Source organism: Pteropus alecto, unplaced genomic scaffold (genome assembly GCF_000325575.1).
Source record: "Pteropus alecto unplaced genomic scaffold, ASM32557v1 scaffold239, whole genome shotgun sequence".
Lineage (NCBI taxonomy): Eukaryota > Metazoa > Chordata > Mammalia > Chiroptera > Pteropodidae > Pteropus > Pteropus alecto.
In genome coordinates this window covers 1,959,437-1,980,907 of record NW_006494613.1, presented here as the reverse complement: position 1 = coordinate 1,980,907, position 21,471 = coordinate 1,959,437, and the positions used below count along the sequence as shown (strand labels likewise).

The following is a 21,471-nucleotide window of genomic DNA, read 5'->3' as shown; positions in this document are numbered from 1 at the left end:
GTGAATACAAACACTTACCTGCTGTCATATGTATTATTCAGGCAAGCAGTTGACTAATCAGTGGTTAAGAATCCTATAATGAAATAATCAGGTTGTCAACCGACTGGAGCAATGACTTACCAGAGGTATGGGAAAATGTGTTGCATACTGCAGGTGTCGCAGGAGGTCATAATTAGATGGAAAAATTAACTCTCTTGGTTTTTCTCTCTTCAGCAACTTCTCACCATTAACCGACATTCTTCTGCCCAAGGAAGGGTTGGCATTCTCACAGGACTCTCCAGGCATAGGAGAAAATATCTAAGTCATGTAAAACAAATGTTGGAGATTGTTAATGAAAGAGATCAAAACCGAAACATGGTGCTATGTACCAGAACTTCAAACACACAGGACATTCATACAATATCTTTTCCTTATTTAACCGCTAAGCAAAATGTATAAAAGAAATGTTGTTAAATTCCACAACTTCATATTCAGATCATTAGAAATCTGTCACTATCATCCCCCACTTTGAAGATGAGAAAATGACAACCACACATAGGAAATGTAGCTACATTTCCCGGAGGACCAAGATAAAATCGGACCTATGGATAAGTGTTTTCCTTGTAGGGCTACATTTCCCACAAAAACATATACATAGAGATAGTTACCTAATAAAGCTAATGAGTAAGAAACATAAAGGTTTTAGTCTATACCCCAAGTAATATTTTTTATAAAGGGTTACACATTAAGATCCATGAGGAAGAACACATTATAATTATACTGAGATAAAGTAGAAGACTGTGTGTATATCAAGTCCAGAGCCAGGAAAGCTATTATTTCGAAGCTGAACACATACACAGCAAATCAACATGAACTGTCATGATGAAACTACTACATTCCTGTATTCCTGAGAGATAACGATTTCAAAATGAAAAAGAGAGTCACACTATATCAACTAGGAGGACGGGAGTATTATAATTTAAAGAAGAAAGTAATGCAGCCAAAACTGAGGATGAACTGAAATGAGACAATCACAGGGAAGATTAACTGTGACCTAACGCGGAATATGGTAGGAACACAATATACATCACAAGTACACAAGTCATTCCAGTACACTGGGGAAGAAACAGAAGTGTGGAGGCAAGCTAGGGTAGGGGTGAGGAGGAGGGGTTAACAGTCAATAAGAATTCAAAGTTTGAACCTACTGGAAATTCCGAACCAAAGTCAGTTTTAAAGTCACTCTTGTCTACTTCATCAAAAATATTAGTAGTTCCTGAGTCAATGCCCATATGTGCCATAATAGTCTGTTCCTGATAATTGCCAGAGAAAGAAAATCGCATTGTAAATTTTGTAGTTTGTTAGAAAACTGAAGCAAAAACATGACAGTGTCATTTTTAACCATCCTATGCCTTATTCCCTCCTAGTGTCCTTTTTCCCCTAAAGTAAAGAACAAACTTTTAAGATATTCACTGCTTTTCAGAGTCGCATTCTTTGTCTTCATGATGAGAAAGATTTAAGTTCCATATTTTAAATGAAGAGCATACAAACTTCCTGATAAAAACAAACTGGCCATAACTTTCTTCTCTGAGCTGTTCCCAGTCACATGCTCATCAACTTTTCTTAGAAGGAAAAATCTAAGAATATATCTAAGACATAAAATACCTTGATATCCAAGGATAAAATAAGAAAAAGCAGAAACACAGAAAAAGCCTAAACAAGTAAAGTAACTTTAGTTTTTTCCAACCTCATATAACTTTTACTCTGGACAAATTTAGAAACAAATATATTTCCATTAAAGTAATAGTTTTTTTAAATTTGTACACCATTTAGTCACCAAATCTTGAGAGTATAAACTATGAGTCCACATGTGCAATTCTAATGTCAGGTTTTTAAATTACTAATACAGCAACTGTTTCAAAAATAGCACATAATATTATATGCTTAAACTCTCACAGAATCAATATGAGGCTTTTTTTTTTAAGGAAGTGTCATAATCTCTCATCATTTTCTACTATTTCCCATGACCAACTTCATATATTTTGCCTTGAAACTTCCAATAAGTATCTGGAACAATGTCAAAAATATCAGAAATTGGCACAAAATTATAAAGTCAAACTCACGGCATAAAATAATTTGTTGAACAGAACAATTCTACAACATTTGAGAAATAGAGATGAAATTTTTAATTAACTGAAATGAAAATATGATGTTAAGATTATAACAGAATTTCCCATTATGTGTAACAGTGATACAAGTAACAAACGATACATTGGAGAAAAGATGCTCTTTAGAATGACAACTCAACCAGGAATTTGGGGCCAAAACAAGTCCAGTTTTGAGGCACAACACTAAAGGAAAACTGGGGATGAGAAATACTTAAAACTGTAAGCATATAATTCCAATCCAAAGAAAAATTTTATAGCCTGTCAAATCTTTTCATTAATAGTTTTAGAGTACGCCAAAGGAAATTCTGAAAGAGGTAAAGTATAGTCCAAATGATTTTCATGAGTAAGTAGTAGAGATAAATGAGCTTTGTAACAAGAGAATACAACTAAAAAGTGATCACCCTTCAACCACCAAATAATCCTTCTCAAAGTGGTTCCCTGGCAGAGTTCTGGTGGGAGACGGTGGATAGGGGGCACCACTCCCAGGGCCGTACCTCCATTTTCACATCATGGTCCTTTGGATAGTGTTCATCTACATTTTCTCCTGCTGGCGACCGTGGCCGAGTCGAGGCGGTGACCGATAAGTCTCCTCGAGATATGAGGGTACACATATATGCATCATGAGAGAAGACATCATGTCGGATGAACTCACAGAAGAGCAGCACCAGATTCACAAATTCCACCTTTTCACATTCACTGTTTGGATCCGCTATAAAGAAAATTCAATCAAGAGTTCAGTCTCCTTTGTCCCGTAGAAAAAAACAATCAATTATTAAGGCTTAGCAATATCTTCACCACTTTCCATAATTTTATTTTTACCAAACAAAACATTATTGGAAAATTTACTATGCAGCTCTATTGTTTTGTGCAGATATGACGCATAGGTTTTGACTATCCTACTGTAATTAAAAAATACTGTCCAGTATGCTATACACAATTTCAAGTTTAAAGACCGCGGTCCCTGGTGAATAAATAACCATTTAAATAATAATATAAACATAAAATTTCATTTAAAAAAATAAATAAATAAAAAGCAAGGCTAGACTGCTGTCCTCTGTTTTTACTATTAACACTGCCCATGACTGTTTTTTATACCCTGAGTGTGTCTGTGTATTTGTGGACTTTGTCTGTACACTGCTTCAAATGAGACTTTACAATAGAACCACAACTCAAACAGTATTTGGAAAAAAATAGTGAGGGGGATTCACTGAAAAGAAATAGGGAAAATGGAATTATAACAGCACAAAGAGGAGAGCTCTGCAGTCTTTTCTTAATTTATGATCAGTCTAATTCACATGCAGATTTTTGATGTTATAACTATACTCTAAAACTTTGTATCTGTACCTTTGAAAGAAGGTTAAAAAATGTTGAGACTAACTCTACAAAGCTCAGTCCCTGGTACCATCACACTCACAAACACCAGCAGATCCAGGGAACGTTAAGCTTGATTCCCTAAACCTTAAGTCTAAATGTTTGCTCACACCTACCGCCAAATTCAATGACAGCAACCTCAACACAGAGGAACAGAACAGCCTCCTCTGACAGAAAATGAGATCCAGAACAATCAAATATGTAGAAGCAGCAAGATTTTCCCAAAGACAGAAAAGGAGGATGAGAAAAGCAAAGGGCAAATGTAAATCTCCCCTAGGATACAAGATAAGTTGGAGTTGCCAATTTCCATCACTGACAATATATTTCCTTCTGTCTGGTATCTCCCATCTTCTCATTTTCCTGCTTCAGTTCTCACTGTTCTTGCATTCCAACCACCAGCTTGGCTCCAGCTCTTGCTCTTCCTCAAGCCTAGAGTAGCCACCAAATAACTAAAAGACCCTCATCCCCAGGCATAACTCAACCCAAAACAAGCTCTTTCTCAGAGGAACTTGGAAGCAGTACTATTCATTACTGCTTTACCTCTTTCTTCTCCACAAACATCTTCCTTTCCCTCCCCTCCACTCTTTCTCTCCCTTTTCTATCACTTTTTACTTTCTGCCATTTTTCTGTTGTTCCATCACTGTTTTAAGATCCTCCCTGCTATACTTTGTTATATGAAAGCCTCAAAATAAGATCAAGCCCACTTAGCCCACACAAATGATTTTTTAAAAGTGTCCATCCACTGGGTGATCGTTTATTCCCCAAACCCTCGACTCCCCACCAACTACAGAATGAAAGACAGAAAAGGAACGCAAGATGACATGAACATCCAAGAGAGTATTGGCAAGCAGCTAACCATCTTTATAAATTATTCTCTTCTATCAAGGACCTGGTTATAAAGTACTATTGTTTGATTCCTCCCACCCCCAACTCCCCTTTTAAGATCAGGGGTTAGAAATTCAGAAATTTAGAAGATGATTTAAAAAGAGAAAATTCCAAATTACAATATACAGTGAAACATCAAGGACCTTAGCTCCTCTATTTTGGTAAGAAAAGATATAGAAAGATTTAGCCCATTAAATGTAAGAGAAAGAGATGACTGGTTTTTGAAATTATTAAAACTCAAAAATGTTTGTCTTTGAAGCTCAGCTAATTTTAAAATTGCATAAAAGTCTTCATTGAAAACATGCTACAAGATTTTGTGCAGAAAACCATACACTATATTCAGTGCCAAGAACTTTCGATGAGATGAAATTAGAAAAAAAGAAAAGAATCAGCTCAAAACAAAAAGTCAATCTCTTACAATCCCTTATTTAAGGCCTAGAAGCAAAGAGCTTTACTTACACAATGAGGGGGCCTGTGTATCCAAAAACCTTAGCAGAACATTCTGGAAAATAGGCAAACTCGATCCAGCAAGAGAAGCTGAAGAAATGGACTCCTTCTCATCTAAGACCTCCGATTCACCACATCTCTAAGATTAAAAGTACACAGGTAATTACAGAGCACATGTATAGTCACAGCAGATTATAAATCTGTTAGTTTTTTATTAACATTTAACTTCTCAGATAAAACGTAAAATTAAGTGAAATTTCTGTACGTATTTGTGAGCCATGCATCAGAAGTAAATATAATTTCTAAAAGCTGGGGAAACTATTCCAGAACGATTCAAATAATTTTAAAGAACGTCCCTTGAAAAACATTATTCATGTCAATTATAAACTCTGCACAGGCCTGTTTAGTATCCATTGAGTATACAGCATAATACAAAATAAACTACTCATGATCCCCATGCAAACCATTAAAAATAATCTGAGGTTGTCTCTATTTTTAAATAGCCCATGTTATCTATAGTGCCCACAAAAAATATTTGATTCTTTTGTGTTTGTTTTTGTCATGTGGGAGTATTTACGAGTGGGTCTAAGGAAGTGTGGTATTGAATTCCTCCAATAAGATTCTTTTATTTATTCATTATGCTTCACCAATAAGATCTCTTAGAACCTCTGGGAATCTCCAGATCATGAAACACATCTAGAGAACCTGTTTAACTTTTGCATTCTGAAGACAGAACTTACCGGGAGACCAGAAAAGAAACAGCTTAGAAGCAATCAGATCTTTGTTTTCTATTCTTTGATATCCATTTGATCCTTCCCATTACCTATTCTTTAATATTAAGATATTAACTATTATATTAAGATACTATTTTTCCAATCTATCCTCTCTTTACAATGGTCAAATTTTAAAAATGGTAATTTTTATTAGAAATCAATATCTTAAACATCTCTGAGAGAATACATTTTTAGATATGGCTACATCTACACTTATTAAAATTACAAAGTAATCTATGTGTGAACCTCTTCTGAAAGTGATCCTGCATATTAGAATGAATATATATATATACGTATATATATATAGACGTATATAGACGTATATATAGATGTATGTATAGATGTATATATATGTATATATATACACATATGTGTGTGTGTGTGTGTGTGTGTGTGTGTGTGTGTGTGTTCTGGGGCACAAGGGGGAAGAGGTAGAACAACAATAATCCAGACGACAATAATAATCCAGAAGGAAAAATGAAATTTGAGAAATTAACTTTAGTTACTAAAGTTTAATCATTACAATTCACTATTGAATAGTCTACCTATTCATAAATGTATGAAAAAAAGCAATGAAACACTTTTCTTAATTTGCACTTTGTAAAATGGGTCACTGTTTTAGACCTTAGCATCAATACCTTCGAGCCCCAATCTCAACAAAGTGATCTTTTCTGTATTTGGTGAATAGTGCTTTCCCAACAGAGAAGATGGCTATGAAAATATTCTTCCTATTTCATTTTTAATAGCTTCATAGGAAGTGGTGAATTATCAGTAATAGAGAACCAGCTAAGTGTTTATCCATTCATGCAACAAACATTTCCTGAGCATCTACTATGCACTGAGCACTATTCTGGGCACCAGGACACACACTGAACAGGCTGGGCAAGGTCCCTGTTGTCAAGTTTACATTCTACCGGGGGGGGTAAGGGGAGTAGGCAGGCATTAAACAATAAGCCAGTAAGGGAAGTAAAATAGAATTATGTGAGAAAGTGGCTGAGCGGTGGGTACTAGTAACAGATAAGGTGGTGATAGAAGATCACCCAGTGGAAGTGACACATGTTGAACTAGAGATGCAACAAAGTGATACTTTCTGAAACAGGCATGATATTTTAAAAAAAAACTGGCTCTGTAAAGATTGGGGAGCAGAATGTGCGACCAGAAGGAACAGCAAAGACCCCAAGATAAAAGCAAGTTTGGAGTGATGGAGGAGCAGGAAGACCAACGTGGCTGCAGTTATGTGTGTCCCAGGGGAAAAAGGTAGGAAACAAAGTAGGAAAGGCGGGCAGGGTGGCTCATATGAGGCTCTGTGGGCCACATAAAAAGCCATCATGAAGTTTTAGTAAGGGGACAATGTGATTTGTTTCCATTTTGAAAAGATGGCTCTGGCGGCTGTGTGGACTCTGCTGGAGAACAAGAGAAGGAACAAAGAGATGAGGCAGGAGGCCTTGCAGTTATCCATGTGAGACATGATAGCGTCCAGTCAGATCATCCACACGCCTTCTCCAGAGCCATCACTGCTAAATATCACAGGCACAAAAGAAGGCTCACTGAAAATTTTTCCCTTCAACAAAAGCTAATGTTTATGAAGTTAGCTTTGTTTTTTCCTTTATAATCTACTCTTGAGGCTTTAATTGCTTTCTCTGGGGTCAGAACACAATCTAACATAAATAATATAAATTGGTATCTATAATCGACCTCATAGTCACAACTGCCTCAAGAATATTTTCAGTTCTACTAAAATGTTACGTGGCTTCAAAATTCCTTATATATATGTATATGTAAAATATTCATATACTTGTATGTATGTACACACGTATATATATACACACACACATACATATATATGCACACACCATATATAATAATAATACAAAGGTATATACAAGCATATATGTATCAATCTTATCCTCGCAAAGGGAGATTTCTTTCTTCTTAGATATTAAAGTTTTTTTTAAAAAAAGATAACTAGAAATCGGTCCAGTATATAAACTATTGGCTTCATCAGCTTAGAAGAAATCAACTACGGAGTCCTTATATAAATTTAAACATTCTCTCTTTTCCTTCAAAAGAAAAGAAAAACAGCATGAGGATAAGAAAAAAGAATCCTCCCCAAACCAGTGTTTTTAAATGAAGGCATTCAACAAGTAGGAAAAAAACAACCTACCTCTGCCTCGATTTCCGCTTGCCTCTTCTCCAAGAGTTTTGCCACAGCCATCGCCCTGTGCTTGCCTGATCTTTTACAGCTCACAGCCCATTCACACAATAGTGTCACCACAGCTATCATTGGGGGGGCTACCTAGTGACCAAGAGAAATGGGGTACCAGCCACATCAAATGAAACATTCACCCAATGAGAGTCGGGAAGCAAGCAACGCAATATCTAAAGCTTTAAGTTTCATTGCTATATTTTGTTACAGTCATTTTAGAAAGTGTTCCCAAATCTTTTGTAATTGAAATATAAAGAATAAAACTTGAGTCATAAGAAGGAAATCACTTACTTAGAGGGGCTGAATCTGTGACAATTCCAAGAAAATTAGAGTTTCCTTACATACAGCCTTCACTTAACACAGGATCGTAACCTAGCCCATCAATCCTCCAGAACTCAATTTCAAAAGCAAACAATTTCAAAAGGGAAATGGACCATTGACTACCAAGAACAGCTGTTATGACGGCCAACCACTTCACCCCACTGTCAATCCCCTGAGGCCCTCACTCACAGCTCACAGACTCATTCAAAATTCTTAACAAGCCGGGTTACCAAATCGCCCAGTTCAATGAGGAATTGGAAGAAACAAATGGCGGTGGGCAGGGGGCAGAGATCTAGAATGCTAATCAAAGATTCATCGCACTAGAAACAATGAACATAAAAAATGATAGCCAGACATCATCAAGGAACAAAAATTAAAATCAGACACAGTTAACAAAGGACAGTAGCCTGGGCCTGTGTAGGGCCCAGCACTGCCACCAGCACTCTCAGCTATAGTGCCACAGCCTATAAATGGGCACCACAGACTGAGCATGAGAGGAGTCAAACAAAGGTCACAAGGACCCAAGTGACATGAATCAGGAGGTGGTAAATCAATGTGGGGATCACCCTTCGATGCAATCTGGCCTTTTTACTGGATCCATGCCAACCAATGGAACATCACCTCTAAGTTTTTAATATATATATATATATATATATGTCCAACTGTATAAACACTATGCCAAAAGAATTACACAGTCGCGGGGTTAGCACTTACATGCTACATGACAAGGTCTTAACTTTTTAGAATCCACAAGCTTAGTTAAGATTATGATGGCTATGAGCACATTACCTGGAAGCGTGGAACAAAGAGATGAGGCAGGAGGCCTTGCAGTTATCCATGTGAGCCATGATAGCGTCCAGTCAGATCATCCACACGCCTTCTCCAGAGCCATCACTGCTAAATATCACAGGCACAAAAGAAGGCTCACTGAAAATTTTTCCCTTCAACAAAAGCTAATGTTTATGAAGTTAGCTTTGTTTTTTCCTTTATAATCTACTCTTGAGGCTTTAATTGCTTTCTCTGGGGTCAGAACACAATCTAACATAAATAATATAAATTGGTATCTATAATCGACCTCATAGTCACAACTGCCTCAAGAATATTTTCAGTTCTACTAAAATGTTACGTGGCTTCAAAATTCCTTATATATATGTATATGTAAAATATTCATATACTTGTATGTATGTACACACGTATATATATACACACACACATACATATACATGCACACACCATATATAATAATAATACAAAGGTATATACAAGCATATATGTATCAATCTTATCCTCGCAAAGGGAGATTTCTTTCTTCTTAGATATTAAAGTTTTTTTTAAAAAAAGATAACTAGAAATCGGTCCAGTATATAAACTATTGGCTTCATCAGCTTAGAAGAAATCAACTACGGAGTCCTTATATAAATTTAAACATTCTCTCTTTTCCTTCAAAAGAAAAGAAAAACAGCATGAGGATAAGAAAAAAGAATCCTCCCCAAACCAGTGTTTTTAAATGAAGGCATTCAACAAGTAGGAAAAAAAACAACCTACCTCTGCCTCGATTTCCGCTTGCCTCTTCTCCAAGAGTTTTGCCACAGCCATCGCCCTGTGCTTGCCTGATCTTTTACAGCTCACAGCCCATTCACACAATAGTGTCACCACAGCTTCATCATTGGGGGCTACCTAGTGACCAAGAGAAATGGGGTACCAGCCACATCAAATGAAACATTCACCCAATGAGAGTCGGGAAGCAAGCAACGCAATATCTAAAGCTTTAAGTTTCATTGCTATATTTTGTTACAGTCATTTTAGAAAGTGTTCCCAAATCTTTTGTAATTGAAATATAAAGAATAAAACTTGAGTCATAAGAAGGAAATCACTTACTTAGAGGGGCTGAATCTGTGACAATTCCAAGAAAATTAGAGTTTCCTTACATACAGCCTTCACTTAACACAGGATCGTAACCTAGCCCATCAATCCTCCAGAACTCAATTTCAAAAGCAAACAATTTCAAAAGGGAAATGGACCATTGACTACCAAGAACAGCTGTTATGACGGCCAACCACTTCACCCCACTGTCAATCCCCTGAGGCCCTCACTCACAGCTCACAGACTCATTCAAAATTCTTAACAAGCCGGGTTACCAAATCGCCCAGTTCAATGAGGAATTGGAAGAAACAAATGGCGGTGGGCAGGGGGCAGAGATCTAGAATGCTAATCAAAGATTCATCGCACTAGAAACAATGAACATAAAAAATGATAGCCAGACATCATCAAGGAACAAAAATTAAAATCAGACACAGTTAACAAAGGACAGTAGCCTGGGCCTGTGTAGGGCCCAGCACTGCCACCAGCACTCTCAGCTATAGTGCCACAGCCTATAAATGGGCACCACAGACTGAGCATGAGAGGAGTCAAACAAAGGTCACAAGGACCCAAGTGACATGAATCAGGAGGTGGTAAATCAATGTGGGGATCACCCTTCGATGCAATCTGGCCTTTTTACTGGATCCATGCCAACCAATGGAACATCACCTCTAAGTTTTTAATATATATATATATATATATGTCCAACTGTATAAACACTATGCCAAAAGAATTACACAGTCGCGGGGTTAGCACTTACATGCTACATGACAAGGTCTTAACTTTTTAGAATCCACAAGCTTAGTTAAGATTATGATGGCTATGAGCACATTACCTGGAAGCGTGCGCGTGCGCGCGCACACACACGTACGCACACACACATACACACATTCTTAGCTCAACATTTCAGGTCTGTGAACTCTAAGACATCCAAGAATCCCAGGATAAGAATTCCTAAGGGGAAAAAAAAGGCATAGATGATAGAGGCTCTGTTCATCTCTCTGGCGACCAAATCAAAGTTGTGATGGAAACAAGTAGCAGCAGCAAGGAAAACTTCCCTGGGATCTAGATGAACAAGCCATACAACTAGGGAGAATCCAAGAAAGCAACCTGCAATGGCAGAAAGCAGGACAGGGCGAGGACATGGGGCTGCTTTGTCCCGAGCAGCTGAGTGAGATGGAGGCTGCAGCAGTGGCAGACTCCTCTTAAAGGGGCCGTGTCCCCGAATGTATTTTCGTGGTGACGGACCTGCTCACTCTGAGCACTAGTGCTAATCTGGCTGCTCACAGAGGGAACCAGGGACTTACAGGAGGACAGTGAATTGTTGGAGTGAAAGCCAAGGTAAGATTCACTATGTACAGAAGTGCCAGCAGTATCCATTGTTCCCTGTTGAGCTCTCCCCCACTCCCAGAGTGTGGACTCCGCGCTGCCATAGCCATGATATTATCAAACTGGTGAGGTCACTTGGCTCAGAGAATTCCCTGAAACCCTGCATTCCCCAACCTGCAGGCCCACCCAAGCCACATCCAGGTATAGCCTCAGTGAGTCAGGTGCTACTTGCTGAACAACGCTAGAGTCACACTGGAGGCAGCTGGCCTCAGTTTCTGGTGTGGCCTTTTGAGGCAACTATAAGCACAGCATCTGTGGATTGTTTGCTGAGTCTTAATAGGTGGCCCCAGAGGAGGGTACAGGCTTGGGCTAAATTTGGCCTGCAGCTGAACCCCTCTCAGGACTGTGCCACTGGACACCTACTTCACAAATTCACCCTAATAAGACAGGGAGACTTAGGAGCTTTGCTTACACAGAAACAGACATGGAAGCAGCCACGATGGGAAGACAAAGAAGCAGAAACCATATGAGAGAACAGAACAGAGATCCAGATATAATGGAGTCAACTGATCTAACAGATGCAGAGTTCAAAACACTGGTTATAAAGATGCTCTGGGCTTTTGGGAAGTATAGTTAAATTCAGTAAGAACTTCAACATAGAGAAAAAATACATGAAAATGGAAACGGAAATTGTAAAAGGGAACCAGTATGAAATAAAGGACACATTATCTGAGATGAGAAGTTTCTTAAATAGAATAAACAAAGGGAATAAAGAAAAGGATCAAATGCCCTATCTAGAGGACAGGAAAGCCAAGGACACTCAATCAGAAGGGCAAGAGATAAGATGCCAAGACTATAAAAATAATTTAAGGAGCATATGAGACACTATTAAGGGTCCAAATATCTGTCTGATTGGTGTAACCGAAGAAAATCAAGATGCTAAACAGCTGTTTGAAGAAATAATGATGGAAAACTTCCCTAACCTGGTGAAGGAAATGGACGTTAAACCTTAGGAAGCTCAGAGAATTCCAAAAATCAGAGATCCAAAGAGGCCCACACCAAGATACATCATAATTAAAATGCCAAAGGTTAAATACAAAGAGAGAATCTTAAAAGCAGCAAGAGAAAAACAGTTAGTTACCTACAAGAGAGCACCCATAAGACTGGCAGCTGATTTCTCGAAAGAAACTATGCAGGACAGAAGGGCTTGGCAAAAAATATTCGACAGGATGAAGACCCAGGATCTATAACCAACAATACTTTATCCAGCAAAGCTATCATTTAGAGTTGAAGGACAGATAAAGAGCTTCCCAGACAAAAATAAGCTAAAGGAATTTTTCAACACCAAGGCAGTATTACAGGAAATGTTGAAGGGACTTCTTTAAGAAGAAAAAACATGTATCAAAAACAGGAATAAAGAATGGTAACAACTACATTCCTATCAATAAGTACCTTAAATGGAAAAGAATTAAGTATTTCAACCAAAAGATAGAGCGGCTGAAAGGATAAGAAAACAAGACCCCTACATATAAAAAGGAAGATGGAAAAAGATATTGCTTTGATGGATCTAGAAGATATTTAAGTCAGACAGAGAAACATAAACAATATATGATTTCACTTATATGCAGAATCTAAGGAACAAAAACAACAAACTAATCAAAAACAGACTCACAAATATAGTGGACAATCTGGTGACAGAAAGAGCAGAGGGGGGTTTAGGGGGCTGGGAGGATGGGGTGAAGGGTTAAAGAAGTACAAATTAGTAGCTGATGGATGGTCACAGGGATGGGGAGCATGGCATAGGGAAAGCAGTTAGCCTTAACACGTTGGCTAGGTGGAGGGTCAGAGAAGGGAGGGAACAATTGGGGTAATCGTTTTACAAATTGTATAGATGTCTAACCAATATATTGTACACTTGAAACTAATTAAAATAAATAAATTTTTTAAAAAAAGTATTCCTAATCAGCTTTTATACACCATCAGACAATTCAGATCAGAAAAATCAGTTTACCCCAAGATTTTTACTCATTCTACCCTAAATTTCATTAAAAACATACTGACTCAAAACAAACAAACAAAAATGTTATCTGGGGAAGATACTTCAAAAGGAGCTCTGGGTCTCTTAATTTAAAAATAGAAGTAATTCAATTAAAATACGTAAAGATCGAACATAACCTTTAAAAAAGAAAGCAGACTGGGAGGAATTCCTGCCTGGATTCGATCTAATCCAGAAAAGTATAAATATAAAAGTCAGTCCAGTGAAGTACCACATGCTTAGATTTAGATTAACAAGTTACCCTAAAAATAGTGCCACCAGTTTTTAAGAGAACCTGGTTAAGTAATATGGATCATATCCACATTTATAAAGATTTTTTTTACTTCCCTCTGATTGTAAAAAGTAGATGAAAATATGCTACAAAAGAATAAACAATTGAATTACGCAATTTAAGTAATAGGCTCTGCTTGATCTAGAGATGCGCAGAAAACACATAAAGGAAAAGACTTCTCTTCAACACAACCAGATTTGAGTAATGTGCCAGAAAAGAAGTCCTAGGAAGAAGTCAATTCACTTCCAAAAGCTCTTACTAAACACCCATGAGAAGCCAGGTACTGAGGAAACAAAAATTTTAAAGCTCTGGTCCCTGTTCTCAAAAAGTTCATCTTCTATCGAGAGAAAAGCAGAAAAGATAACTAATCATAAAGCAACTAGTCATTTTGATGGAGTAGAGGAGGAAGTAAGTCGCATCCACCTGCACCTTCCTCATCTCGTAGGAGATGAGCATCCTCTGTCCCAGCTTATAGAGATCTGAAACCTTAACTTGAAGACAGGCCTGCAGTCTTCCTGTTGCAGCTGTAAACCCAATTTGTGATTACCAGGAATTAAGTGAACTAAGAAAATCAGAGGAAAATGCTGCTGAAAAGACTGTGTTTTTAAAAGTTTCATCACTGAAATTTTCTTGTTTTCATGTCAATTATGCCCATAACAAGTTATAGATTTCAAAATCTATTTTCAATCAAAATGTATTTTTCCAAACTGGCCAGATTCTAATAGCGCAAAGTCCACTCCTATCTGAATATCAAACAGCCTACCACATGATGCCATTCTTTGCTTAGGATGCTAGAGTGGTGGGGAGGGAGGTTCTGTGCTGATTTTAGAAGAAACAGGAAAATATTCCAAAAGAAGTTTTACAAAAATTTACACTTAACTTCTCAGAAGACTATATTGGAAAATCAGGTTGTACTATGCCAATTTAAAAGCAAGCTATCTCTACAATATGAATAATTACCCAAATATTTATATATTTGGGTAATAAAGCATTTCCTTAGTTTTGTATTATTGAAAAATTACGTTCTAAAATAAATTATTGTAATTTTGGCATTATTTTTCAAGATAATATCCCAATCAAACCTTCTCCCCCATCCCGCCCACTATCTACTCTGAAGCTTTGGTCTTCATTTTAAGTGGATTTACCACTAATTATCAAAAATAAGGAGGCTAGTTTGCTGATGTGACTCTAAACACCAGTTCCAGGATATATCCCATCAGACATGTTCAAAGCATATACAGACAGACATCCATGGCTCATGCTCCCCACATATCATGCTTCATTCCCTCCCCCACTGCTCTGCATCGAACAAATGTTAAAAAAAAAAAAAAAAAAAAAAACTATTAGAGGGCAGCTTCCATTTGTCTGCCAGATGCTATCTTACAAATTAATTCAAGTAACTGTCAACAGGACATCATGTTTCCAAATATGTAAGCTGAAATGTATTCCCGTCCTGAAAACAAATTTCTAAAAACACTGAGCTCCTTTAAAAAAAAAAAAAAAAAAAACAATAATTTTTTAGTAAAATTTAATAAACATTATTTAACACATAATTACTTCAAGGCAAAAATTTAAGGTAAGTTAGTAACTCAAGATATGAACTAAATACAGGCCCTGCCCTCAACAAGATGGCAATTAAGTGAGACAGACACATATGTATATAAATAATTTGGATGTATAAAAAAAGGACATGAAAATTATCTTGGAAATTTTTTTTCAGGAGCAGACAGAGACAAATGAATGAAATTATCAGATGTTTCTTTCAGAAGATGGCTTTTAAGAAAAATCTTGAAGAACTAAATTTCAAAACAAAGATAAACAAAATGAAAAATAAAGTATGCAACAGGCAAAGAAATGCCCCACCCCACTCCAAAGATGTCCACATCCTAATCCCAGGACCTGTGAATCTGTTACCTTAAATGGCAAGAGACTTTGGTTGTTGACTAACTTAGGATCTTGAGATGGAGGGATTATCCTGAAATATTTGGGTGGGCCCAATGTAATCACAAGGGGTGCTTGATTATATTAGAAATAGAGTGGCGGGGAGGAGAGTCAGAGAAAGAGATGTGACAAAGGAAGCAGGAGTCAAAGTCAGGGAGTTGATTTGAAGATGCTATGCTGTTAGCTTTGAAGACAGAGCAAGTAGACACAAGTTAAGGAAAGCAGGCAGCCTCTAGAAGCTAAAACACATAAGGAAATGGATTCTCCTCTAGAGCCTCTGGAAGAATTTCAGCCTAACACCTTGATTATAGCCCAGTAAAATCACAAGCTACAGAACTGTAGGAGAATAAATTTGTGTTGTTTTAAACTGCTGTTTCTGATAACTCATTACAGCTACAATAGGAAATTAATTCTAAGTAGTTTTAAGCAAACACATAAAAAGTGAAAAATATGGTTGTGGTTCAAGGAATTACAGGAGCAGAGCACTGCTGGTTAAATGTCAAATATAGGAAGGCTACAATATAAAATTATAAATCTGAAAACCAGTTTTAATGATAACACATCAAAGGAGAGTATCATGAAATATCCTGTAGCTTCAGTCATTTACTTATTAATTCATTCAATAAATATGTATTGAGCACCTACTATTGCCAGGCTCTCTTCTAGGCACTAGATATATAGATTCTCACATATTACTTTATAGGAATAAACTGGTACTTCCCTTTTGGATGTAATTTCTATTAGATAACAAGTCTTAAAAGTGTTCGTATTATTTGCTCCAACAATTCTATCTCTGAGAAAATAGCCCAAGGATGTTATCTTAAAGTGAAAAAGATATGAGTGTTCCAGGCATCGGTGAAGCATGTTTCCAAAACATTCCCCATCCCAGCTGCCAGAACTGACAAAGTTTCCTTCCAAAATCTGAAACAGGCATAGAATAGATCAAATCAGATAAGAGTAGGGTAACTTTACAGTAGGGAGAAAAAGGTCAATGCAGATGGTTCACAGGAAAGAGAATGACTCTTTAGCAATGGAAGTTTGACAAATTTTGTGGTAATTGTTTTAATTTCTATTTTTCTGCAGGCAAATGGTGATATTTTAATATCTAATTAAAGTTGTATAATTAAGAAATGAAGCTTGCAACTGAACACAGAAAAGAGGAGGTCAAAGATGCACGATTAGCAGTAAATCCTAAGTCCTCTCTAAGGGTGAGAGTCCTCGGACAAGGTCTTCTCTCTGTCAACCATTCTTCCCTTATTCTAGGAGCTGTACCCCTACTTCTGGGGATATTGCTCCTCTTCCTGCCCCCAGATGGTACAAGGAAGGGTTACCAGTTGTAGTACGCCATCCTCTCAGCTTTAAATGTTACATTATGGGTCTGGGGCTTTGATAAGCAGTGAAGACTTATGAGATTGTTTTAAAAAATCACTCTATCAGGTACTCATGAGGTACACTGCTCTGTGCTCAATCTTGTAAAATATTCTGGATACTAAAAGAGACTAGTCCTGACCAAATGAGATTATCTGTTTATATCCTGGTCAAACATCTCTTTTGTTGAATAGGTTTTCTGGAATATTTATTGTTTTTTAAGTAATTACCTAAGTCTTAGCACTGATAACTGATCAAAGTAGACACAACAAAAATTAAAAATTCAAATTTCTTGGTCTTAAATGTAAATCTTTCCATGCACTTTAATAAAAATTTTAAGCATAAAATAAAGTGGTATGAGCTAAATCACTTTCAAAATCACTTATAAAAATAGACATATGAAAAGGTCACTAATCATCAGAGAAATGCATACTAAAACCACAGTGAGATATCACCTCATACCTATCAGAATGGCTATCATCAATAAATCAAAGAACAAGTGTTGGAGAAAATGCAGAGAAAAGGAAACCATCATACATTGTTGGTGGTATTACAAATTGGTACAGCAGCTATGGAAAACAGTCTGGAGGTTTCTCAAAAAATTAAAAATGGGTCTACCTTTTGACCCAGCATTGCACTTCTGGGTATTAATCCAAAGAAAACCAAAACAATAATTCGCAAAGATCTACACAACCCAATATTCATGGCAGCACAATTTACAATAGCCAAGATATGGAAGCAACCTAAATGCCCATCAGCAGACAACTGGATAAAGAAGTTATGGTTTATATATACAATGGAATATTACTCAGCCATTAAAAAAAAAATGAAATTCTACCATTTGCAATGACATAGATGGACCTAGAGATTATTATGCTGAGTAAGTCAGACAGAGAAAGATAAATATCATGTGATTTCACTTATATGTGAAATCTAAGGAACAAAAAGAACAAACTAATCAAAAACAGACTCACAAATATAGTGAACAATTTGGTGACAGACAGAGGGGAGGGGGGATTGGGGGACTGAGAGAATGGAGTGAAGGGTTAAAGAAGTACAGATTAGTAGTTGATAGATGGTCACGGGGATGGGAAGCGCGGCATAGGGAATGCAGTTAGCATTAATATATCAGCTAGGTGGAAAACCAGAGGAGTGAAGGAGCAATCAAGAGGATCGTTTTAGAAACTGTATAAATGTCTAACCAATGTACTGCGTACTTGAAACTAATTAAAATAATTTAAAAAAAAAATATCTTGGCAAATTTGAAGGTGGTAGTAATAGAAATCATTAACATTTCAGTGCTTAATTTACAGACAGTGCAATAACTGTTTCAGGTATTATTTATTTTAATCTTCACTATCTATGGGCTAGTTATTATGGATAAGGAAACCAAGGTATTGAGATGTTCAATAATTTGTCCAAGATCACCCAACTAATTCATGGAACTCTTTCCACAACACACCTCTTGGGAAATGAATTAAGTAAGCAGGGCAACAATTGTTTGTCAAAAGAACCTGGGAAGGTAATTTTAACCTTTCCCCCAGGGTACACAATGGTCTTTTGTGTAAGCCCCAAGATGCTCTAGGTTTCTCTGCATTTTTCCCTTGGTGCTTTCAGCTTCAGTCAGAGTATCTGTTCCTTTGTTCTATAATGTTTACTTTCACGTAATACGAATCTTTTACAACACAGCTTCATGGCTATTAGATCATCAGCCACTGGGTTCATATATCCATTAGGAAGGGGAAACACACCTCTGAGAACTACTAAGGAAAGTATTTCACTATACCAACACTACAAAAAATTGTGCAGTCTCCAGGGGCAGCAACAGGCAGCTTATCATACTGGTACTTTATAATATATATTAAGATGTTGTAGAATAATCCAAAGCATGTACTCCCTAGCTTGTATCTACACACAGGTAAGTGAGATACACAAAAACAAGAAACAGAAAGACAGAGACAGACAGAGAAAATGAGTCATGGCACACAGAGCTAAGGTAAGGTCAGAGAAAAAGCACCAAATAAGGAGATCAAGAACCTGATTTCTGGCCCAGGCACAAATCAAAACATGTAATCATGGCAATGATATTAATAGCTGTAAAATTCCAACTACTGGTAGTAGCAGTAGTAATAATCAAAAATATTTATTGGGCAGGTATTGGGTGTTTCACTTACATCATCTTTAATCACAACAAATTTTTGAAGTAGGTATTGCTATTATCATTTTACAAATAAGAAAACGGGGTTTCAGAGGCTCAATGAGATGGCAAAGGGCACAGAGATTCAAAGTGGCAGAACCAGGAGACCTAATTCCAAAGTCCGTACTTTCTGCTGTACCACACTGCTGCTCCCATCGTAGATGACTCAAGATCACTGGAAGCACAAAGAGCATCATAGTGACATGGGAATCTCCCAAATGGATCACGCGGATCCCACTCAAACCAGCCATTGTCACCCATGGTTCCAGCCCTGCCTCCTACCGCTCTAGCGGCCAAACTTCTAATCTAATTGACATACAGAAAACGAAACCATAGGAGTGAATTACCAAAGACTTCTTTCTGCATCTAATACTTGCTAGACTAGATGGTCCCATAAGGGAAGAGTGTATCTTCTTCGAGGTTTTATTTTCGGCATCTACCACTGTGCGTGGCACAGAGTAGGTTCAATAGATATTTTTTAACGTGGCACAGAGTAGGTTCAATAGATATTTTTTAAGCAAAGAATATAAAAGCAATGTACTATGCTACATTAAACTAAAGGAAATGATGTGTGGTGGGGGCAGGGTATATCTTATTTCCTCCTCCAATACACACCCATACTGGTAAAATACTAAAATCATTATTAATTCTGTTGCAAATAATCATCATTAAAGGTGCTATCTACATCTACAGTAAAGATACTCCAAATGTGAAGCAAGGTTTTCACCATAAGGGGGATCTGTCACACTTTTCTTTCCTGGGGTAGAGCAGGCACAAATCTGATAGATGAAGCCTAATTCGATTCTTATTCAATAACTCAATGTTCTCTAGAAGCTAATCACGGGTCTTACATTTTTTAACAAAGGAGGGAAAATAACTCGCAATTACCTCTGCAAGGCAGGCCTCTTTTGGAAATTATAAGATATTTTGTGAGATTGTTTACCATTTTAAAATAAGGATATTGTTCACCACTTTAAAATAAGGAATTTCTTAATATACTACCATAAAAGGGAACATGAAAAATCAATGACTCATTACTATAAACTACAGCAAACTTGAGATCAGATACTCAAAAACTCTTCAATAGCACTTTAATCTGAGACTAAGAGGACATGTTTATAAATGTAATTACTCTTAGTCAACTTTAAACAAAATAGTCATATCAAAATTAAAACATTATTCGTATTACAGCACCAACAAATAATATGGAATAATATGTAGAATACTGTTATTAGCAAGTCATATTGTTTGCCACCCGAGACACATTATGGAGATCTGGTTGAATTTCAAGAGTTGCATCAGTTAAAAATTAGTCTAAGCTGTTAACAGAACATAAGCCTGTTGTACATAGTCACGAATGGTATTTTTAACAATCAGAATCACCATATAAAGTAATATGCCTAAGACTGTTAACTACAAGCTCATAAGATTTATTATTTAAATGTAAATAACATTTGTTATTGAAAAATCTTTATACATGTGAATGCTTCCATATGGACATTTCCAAAAGATATTTGAGGTGGTTGATTTTTGATGAGGAAAGGGGCAGGTTTTCCTAGTCTCATATCCTTAGACTCAACAGCCGTTAGGTCTTATGACATCTAATAAACGAAACATACACCATGAAAACAAAAGACTTCCTCTTTTTTTCAAAGCAACAGTTTACAAACAGTTTAGCTCTGAGTTCTGAGAAGTAGGTAAAAAAAAAAATTAAAACAATTCCTCCAAGCATTTATATCAACAAATTGTCATTAATTTGCACTGTGGCAAAAAAAAATCATTTTGCTATCCCTCAGTCAAATCGACATTTAAATAATAATACAAATTGAGAAAACAGAGTTTTGAAAAATATGTAACTGTAAAACAGAAGTCATACATACATGAGATGAATTATAATCACAGAGAAAATCCCTCTGAAAGCCCTTGAGAAGTGGTACGTCTCTCATACTGAAAATAATTAAAACATCAGACCACTGTACGTTCCAATAAACTTTATTGCTTGTCTTTTATGAATAATAAAGGAAACACACAGATGAGAAGAGAAATGTCAATTTCTAAAAGATGGGGCTAGGTTCTACTCACTTGACAACCCAAGTTGCCCAGCCAAGAACATAACAATTGACTTTTACTGTTTACCGTATGCTACCATGTGAAGTGGATTCTATGAGTAAGGCTGTTGTACACAAAGAATGACACCGAGGAAGCTAGGTAACTGGTCTGAGGCCACCCAGCTACTTGGCAGTGAAACCAGAATTCAAATCCAGGTCTGAACTGGCCTCAAGTCTGTGCTATCCTACAAAGG

General features: G+C 36.9%; 1 protein-coding gene across 19 annotated transcripts in view; it reads right to left on the bottom strand.

Moving 5' to 3' along the window:
• The window catches only part of MED12L (mediator complex subunit 12 like), a 318,700-nt gene that overhangs the window by 221,080 nt on the left and 76,149 nt on the right, over positions 1-21,471 (bottom strand). For 15 of the 19 annotated variants that reach the window (XM_025042472.1, XM_025042483.1, XM_025042470.1 and 12 more), the window contains 5 exons: positions 9,693-9,824; positions 4,860-4,986; positions 2,639-2,853; positions 1,185-1,289; positions 121-297 (listed from right to left, as the gene is read on the bottom strand). In XM_025042472.1, the coding sequence (XP_024898240.1) occupies positions 121-297; positions 1,185-1,289; positions 2,639-2,853; positions 4,860-4,986; positions 9,693-9,824 (756 nt within the window). The remainder of the gene's footprint in view (positions 1-120; positions 298-1,184; positions 1,290-2,638; positions 2,854-4,859; positions 4,987-9,692; positions 9,825-21,471) is intronic. The other 4 variants (XM_025042478.1, XM_025042481.1, XM_015600186.2 and 1 more) reach the window with 2 other exon arrangements.